Here is a 7,725-nt window from a genome sequence, read left to right as displayed (position 1 = left end):
CTTTGAGCCTATTTAATGCCTTCAAATGTATCTGTATAAATGTGATTTACGGAAGTTTTTGTGAAATCTGTTTGTGATTTTCTCATCTGGAGAAGGATGGAGATTAATTTTTAAAAAGTCGAAGTGGACGTTCTGCCTAGTATGATTAAATAAATGTTATTATGACTAAATTAAATTAGGATTTTACATTATGTTTTGGTTCATGATTTATCATGAATTAGAGTTTTTATGGATTATGACTTCATTTCTGGAAGAATGCTTTGACTTCTAAGTGATAAACTACACTTCCCAAACAAGATAAAGTGGTTTGACTCAGTCGAAATTAGACCTGCTGCCCATCCACATGTACGCAGACTCTGCTGACTGGCTCTTGGGTTAAATGAAGCAAAGAATGATAAACCTCTGTCTCTATAGTAACAGTTTTCTGGAATATGGACCAGTAGAGACAGAATACTCTCTAGACTTACAATTGGAGAAGGGGCTGTACATGATGACACCTCTGAGCTCAGGTCCCAGACCTTGGCTGCTATCATCAGCTTTATACTCATCTTGTTCTAAGACTGCATGAAATATAACATTGTTCCTTCAGTTCTATCTAGAAGTGTGGGGCTATGTGCACTCTAGATATCCTTCAGGAGGCGCTATTAAGAGGTCACCTGTTTTCAGTTATATTCCATTCTGAAGGAAAGAATGCTTAATGTGAGAATATTTTGCTCTGAGAGTGTTTTGGAGAATGAGGAAATGGGTAATTATGCCACTCTTACAGTTCTCATGCCAAGAAACAGGCTTTCTTTGAGCCCATGGACAGTACGAAAAAGAATTTAGAACAGCTGGTCCAGAAGTCACTGCGTATCACACGTGTGCTTATGTGTATTGCTGTCTGGGCTAGATGAGAGCTATGTGGTTATAGTAGTGACCTGATCCTAGCATCTACATGGGGAAACCAACATAAAAAGCTCTTAGAACATTATAAGTTTGTCAGATTTACTTATATCTGGATATATTGCATATTACATTCTGTCATTGAAAAGATTTACTCTATCTTTATGATGAGGCTCTCTGCTAAAAAACAAAAACAGTAATGGGGAATCCACTTCAAAAAAAATACCATATAGTAGATATAAATACTTAAAATCTGGATGAAATGTTGCAGATTTTTGATAATATTCAAATTATATTAATTTATCAATAAAATAAAGGGCAAAGCAATTTTAATCTGTATTTTTGTTACCGAAAAATGTTCTTTGATTACCTGAACCACTATGTACACCAAAAGTTAGCATAGGTTTTTTTCATATTTATGTAACTTGAGTATGATCTAAAGATTTTGAACTTTCATATATGCTTTAACAATTTCTGCTGGGTTTACTGTTTTGTTTAAAAGGGTTTCATTATCTGGAATTTGTCTAAAAGACTTTTAATTTCAACCAATAGATGGCAGAATAATATTAGCTTCTTAGAAAGTGGTTGCTCAGAGACTGTTCCCAAGAAAACAGAGAAACTATCATTAACGCATTGGGTTAAGGAAGTCAACTTCAACAGTTTTGCAGTGGGCAGTCATCTTTAATTACTATCTAAGTCTTTTTGTTTTAACCATCATTCAGCCATTCAAATATACACTTAACAACAGATAGTAGAGATACAGACAATGTATCAAAAATCAGAGTGGGAAGAATTCAAAACAATTCAGTTTTTGAAGTAAATTTATGGAACGTCTGATGGGATCACATTAGGAAACAAATATCATGCTGAGATGACCATTTTCTGGCTTACTTTTTTTTTTATTATTAACTCTAGAAATACACTGAATGCCCAAAATGTATGAAATTTGGAAGATAATCTTTTACTGTTCTTGCCAAATTGCTTTCTAAACTATACAGACTAATAATGTACTCAGCAATATGAGTATTTACTAACCCAGCAATTGGGGAAAACTAAAAAACTCTTCTAAGTATCTGAAAAGAGAAAAATTAAACTGCCACCTCAATAAACTTTAAGTATTTGTGATGAAAATATGAATCCCTCACTTTAAGACACCCAGTTAATGAGGAATAAGCAAATATTTAGGATCGAGAATATCTCTTTAACAAAGGAATCTAATACTAGAATTATCCTTATAAAAAATACCTATTAGATATAATGTCTGTGTCACTGTAATTTTGCTCAAGTATTAACCAATGCTTTAAGAAATAATAAGAAACAAGGTTTTTATACTATGCAGGTAATATGATTCTTTAAGGTAAAAATACAAAAGAATCTACTCCAAAAAACTGTTAAGAATCTATGAGAGTAAAGTTTCATCCAAAAAATTGTAAGAATGAGTGATAAAAGAAAATCCACATGCTAAAACTATGTATTTCCTATTACTGTGATAAAGTTTGGAATATAATGTGAAAACAAAATACCATTTAAAACAGCAATCTATATAACCAAGACACCTTGAATAAAAGACCATTGGAACTGAAGAAAAATACCCTAAATTGCCTATATTACATATGAAATTTTATTATAATTTTTAAAAGCTTAAAAATTAAGTGAGAAAGTGAAGATTATTCAAAAAGTGGTGATGGAACAATTGCATAATTTGAAAACATACATTAAATTTTATACCATAAGTCTGGTAAAAAGTTATATCCATAACAAAAACAGAATACTGGGATAATTACACCATCTTGTGATGGGAAAAAATTAAGCAAGAAAGCATTAAAAAATAGCAAAGGAAAAACTAACTTCACTACATTACAAGAAAACCAAGTATGTTAAGACATATACTTAGAGAAAAAAGAGGGGAAAATATTTGCTGTAAACAAAGATTACTATTCGTATTTAAGAATTAATATTCTTAATATAAGAGGAATTTTTATAAATTTATAAGAAAATTCATCTCCATTTCAATCAGGAAGAAAAGCTATTTAACAGGAGACAAGCAGTAATTTCGACCTTAGCATGTTAATTAGCACTGACAAAGTGATACATAAAGGACAAAGACTGTGACGTCAATATTATCTTAAAAAGAAAGCAAAATTACCCCAAAAGGTCAAAATGCAAAAAATATGGACAAATTTGATCTCAAAAATTAACTGAATGGCCTGTCTTTGTAAAACTGTAATAGACTGAGAACAAATATCAATACAAGCAAATGCCAGTTAAATTATATTTATTATATAAAGAGATCCTAAAACTTGATATGAAAAACAAAGCAATGCCAAAAGGTTAAGGACATGAACATCTGATCAAAGAGGAAACACTGCTACCCAAAAAACACAAATATTTAACCTCATTAATAATCAAGTAAATTATGGGGATGCCATTTCTTGCTTAGTCAATGCACAAGGTTAACAGCAATTTCTACTTTGTCTAATTTCTAAATGTACTCAAATGTGTTATTTCTATTAATAACAAAATAAAACTGAGTCATTTTAAAAAAACATAGAAAGTATGAAAATTTCTGCCAATGCAGAAGTCATAAAAAGCATTAGAATGAATCAACACTTGTATGGGCAGTACAGTTCACATTCCTGGAAGCCAATACCTTTTGTCTTGGTTCCTGAGTTTTATTATGGGACTGTCAACAAAGAAAAGGCTGTTCCTAATACACTATGACAATCTCCCAAGTATAGGAATATATACATATATATGTAAATATATGTATGTAAATTTTTCCTTCAGGTAGACATTCCAGGAAACTATTTCTTAAGAATCACTCAGTACAGAGGATTCCTATGATTGTTTGCTGATAAGGTCCCATTAAGATCTCCCAATGTGGTTCTCAACCAGCAAGGATGCCCTTGGTACTGAAGAGGCTGAAGAACTACTTTAGTACTGCCTGCAAGATAGCAGTGTAGTTGCCCCTTTAGGGAATTCTGTAGTTGGCCCTTTAGGGAATCTGAAGTTGGTCCTGTCCTTTAGACATGGCCAAAAGGACATTTTTCTGATTCCATGCAGAACACAGCACATCTCCTGCTTGCTCATATCATAGCATTGAGGCAGATCACACAAAGCTCAGGATGCACATGGGCTGGAGAAGCACCAGGGCAAGCACTCTGAATCAAACAATCTTGTTAAGATAACTAAACTGGGAGACTGAACTTAAAATTCTATAGCTTTGTTCAGCCTATTTCTTTTTTTGCTTTTATGTTTTGCTATACACAAAGTAAAAGTAGCAGAGCCTAAGTTTACTGAGCAAAAGCAATTCTCTGAAACCTGAACTTTGCTAAATATGTAAAAAAGTAACTCTACAGAAAATAATATATAAGCAGAAAAAGTAATACGTTTCATCTGAAGTAACAATTTAGTCAAATGAAAAACTCGGTTGTCGATTTAATGTAGTGCTTATCTATCTCAGTTCACTATGACTATACAGACCTTTATTCTCTGGTACTTAATTGCCATTTGAATAGAAATAGCTGCTAGGTAGGAAGAGAGAATTTAAATTTAGAAACAATTTCACTTTATCTGAAGTGCCGATCAATTTAAAAATTATGTGTATGTGTGTATATACATATGTGTATATGTACGTGTGTGTGTGTGTTCTCTCTTCTTTTCCTTCTCTCCAGAGATACAAACTCTGATTTAGGGCTATACTATTTTTTTGAGTTAATATGTTTTAATTTATTATTTCTGCTGTCTGCTTGAGTAACTTTACATATTCTGAATAAACCCACACAATCTGGTAAGCTGGCAGCTATATCAAAAACTCTGAAAAAAGGGAGGTAGCTAATAATACTTGGCAATTTTATTTTAGGTTAGAGCTGGCAGCCTCCCTTTGATGTTCTGAAAAGATGAAAACTTTCAACTTTGAAGCATAATGAACATAATTATATTTACTACAGTCACCTACACTTTGACTTACACACCACCACAAAAAGACATCTAACATTTTTTTAAGATCTTTTTACATTTGTTAAAACAGCTGGCTATGTTGAATACATTTTCAGAAGGCATTTAATCGTTTGGTAAACACACTAAGTCAAACAGTACGAATAACATCAGTTACCTTTTTATCTAATACCTTTAACAATCCTTGGAAAAAGATACAACTGAGGGAAAATATAAGATCACCACGATGCACTGTAAAGATATAACATCTTAGTCCTAAGAATGATCTGAAGGTGCTGAAAGAGGTGATTCTCTAGAAGGTGACCCAGGGTTTTCTTCAGGTGGAAAAACTGTGAGAGTACAAGCTCGAATGCCACCAAGTGACTCTGGAAGGTCAAAAACTTTATGCCACTCATCCTTTTCTGGGTCATATTTCTGGACAATTTCTACCATACAACGATTATTCCAAGAATATCCACCTACAACATAGATTTTATTTTCAAAGACAGCAACTCCAACATCACTCTGACCTCTTAACATAGCAGCAATTGGTGTCCACTGGTCAAGGGTTGGTGAATAGTATTCACAGCTTAGAACATCATCATAATCACTTGTTCCTCTGAAGTGATTGCCACCAATGACATAGAGCTTGTCTCCAACTGTACACATGCAATGCAAACCTCTGACTGTAGTCATTGGAGCCTTCTGCGTCCATTTGTCTGTATCTGGGTCAAAACACATGAGCTCATTTTGGAAAGTATCGTGTGTAATTCCTCCTGAAATATACATTAAGCCTCCATACACTGTTCCAGCATGGCCATAGTGGGGTTCGCTCATTTTTGCAACATAGCTCCACTCATTCATTCTTGGATTGTAACATTCTACTGTGGCCAGTTCACCAGCTGCACTTCGCCCACCAACAGCATACAAATGTCCTTTGAGGGCACTCAAGTGGAAGAAAGTACGCTTCTCATTTAATGATGCAACCTGCATCCATTTATTATACCGAGGATCAAATCTGAAAACTGTATCGACAGCAGTTTTTCCTTTCGTGTCATAATTACTTTGACCACCAACCACATAAAGAAAGTTTCCAATGACAGCAATGCCATGCTGGTACCGCGGAGCATCCATGGGGGCTAAAGATCTCCACTCTTGTGCCCTTTCATCATACATCCTTAATTCTTTACTGACAACCAGCTGCTGCCTCAAAACTCCTCCTAATGTAACCAAATGTGTTGAGTCCGATCGAATGGCAGTTCTATCTGACTGCATCACCGGCTGCATGTATGGCATCATTTGGTAATTGCTAGCTTCCAAAAGCAAATTCACACAGGTATTGTCTGTTCTCATGAAATCTACCGTCTGCACGTAATTAATGAGGTCCTGTGGTGTCATCAGTGGAAAACGAATATTCTTCATTAATTTTGCAGCATAATCCATCCGAGGGTCTTCTAACCTTAGCCAGCGACAGGCAGCCTTGAAGAGCTCAAGTTCAGTACAGTGCTTAAGACTATTACTGGAAAGCACAAAGGCAAGCCGTTCAAAAGGGAGTTTTAGAAACTCTCCAGTATTCAGTAATGCAGGAAAATTCTTCAGGATAAAATTATTGACGTATTTATCCACTTCTATAAGATTATAGGTGTTAGCTATTCGCCCAACTTCAACACAGTTATCTAAAGAGACTCCTGAAATAAGAAACACTTTACAGAAGTCCAAAACAGGTAAAATTTGTAAAAAGCTAGCAGCTTCGAGTGTGTCCTGAAGATTATCCATATTAAGAGAAAGTTTTGCAGTATAAATAAAATCAATTATTTTCTTCAGACCAACTTTGTTCACCCCATGAAGTTTAATGCACATTAGATCTTGTTCTTTCATTCCGCCTGTGAACATAGCCTTGAAATAATCACTAGCAGACGCCATCATAGCTCTGTGAACGGGGAAGATTTCATCTCCATCACCCGGTACGAGAGTCACATCACAAAGCAATCCTTCTATTCTAAGCTGATCGAAGCCTTGCAGTACCACCGAACTGTGGGTATTGCTGGTAAAAAATCGTGTGGTTCCTGCCTTGCAAGGCTGTAAATGGGAGGAGACGCCCATTTCGCCGTTACCAAGAGACACTTTCATGGGAAAGCCTCTTGCACAAAGATGCCGGAGAAAGAGGTTAAAACCGGAATGCTTTCAAGGAACCGGGGACAACCAAAGAGCAAGAGGGCTCGCTTCCTTCTCAAGGGCAAGCAGTCACCGTGGCACCCCTCAGAATACACCAGTCAGGCATCCACTTAAAACTGTTCTGCAGCTGGACCACAAAGGGCTGTGGTCCTCAACTCTGACTGTTGTTATGCAGATGATTCATCATCTAAAGGCAGTTAAGCGACCCGGTTCACCTTGTCCGGCCTGCGCTGCCGCTCCTCCAGCAGTTCCGCTCCGGGCCAAGCGGCAGGCACCGCCACGTACTGCGGCTCCGCGGCTCGCTCGGCGGCGAGGCCGGGAACCTCGGCGAGCGGCCCGTTGCGCCCTCCGCTGTCACCGGAGCGTCGCCGCGGCTACCCGCCAGTCTTGGAGCAAGGGTCTGGAACACGGGCCTGGAACACGGCCTAGCCGCGGACGCCCAGCCGGTCCTTCCGGAAAGGCCTAGTCCCAGGATCCCCCGGGCTAGGAGCGGCCGCAGCAGGGACTGCGGCTGCGCGGCCTCCGGCCTCGTCAGTGAGTGGGCGGGCGTGTGGGGTGCGGGGAGGGCGTGTGCGGGAGACGGGATGGGTGGGGTTGGGGGAGCGGAGCTGCACAGGGTGGGCGCGAGGGGGACATAGTTGGGTCACATTGTGTGTGGGACTAAATAGGACGGAATGGGTGCATGTCTGTTATGCTGCACGTTTGGTGTTGACTCTTCGTAGCGTCTGAGCA

At 37.7% G+C, this 7,725-nt stretch overlaps 1 protein-coding gene across 1 annotated transcript; it reads right to left on the bottom strand.

Moving 5' to 3' along the window:
* Positions 1–1,542: 1,542 nt before the first annotated feature.
* KLHL9 (kelch like family member 9) lies at positions 1,543–7,482 on the bottom strand. The gene has a single exon (XM_006918335.3). The coding sequence runs from the start codon at positions 6,946–6,948 to the stop codon at positions 5,095–5,097; it is 1,854 nt and encodes a 617-aa protein (XP_006918397.1). The 5' UTR covers positions 6,949–7,482; the 3' UTR covers positions 1,543–5,094.
* Between the last annotated feature and the right edge of the window lie 243 nt (positions 7,483–7,725).

Source organism: Pteropus alecto, unplaced genomic scaffold, assembly GCF_000325575.1.
Source record: "Pteropus alecto unplaced genomic scaffold, ASM32557v1 scaffold95, whole genome shotgun sequence".
In the NCBI taxonomy this organism is placed as follows: Eukaryota; Metazoa; Chordata; class Mammalia; order Chiroptera; family Pteropodidae; genus Pteropus; species Pteropus alecto.
The sequence above is the reverse complement of the archived record's forward strand: the minus strand, read 5'-3'. Positions and strand labels throughout refer to the sequence as shown.

Coding starts and splice junctions, on each gene's coding strand:
- KLHL9 (XM_006918335.3), bottom strand. CDS start 6,948: ATGAAAGTGTCTCTTGGTAACGGCGAAATGGGCGTCTCCTCCCATTTA.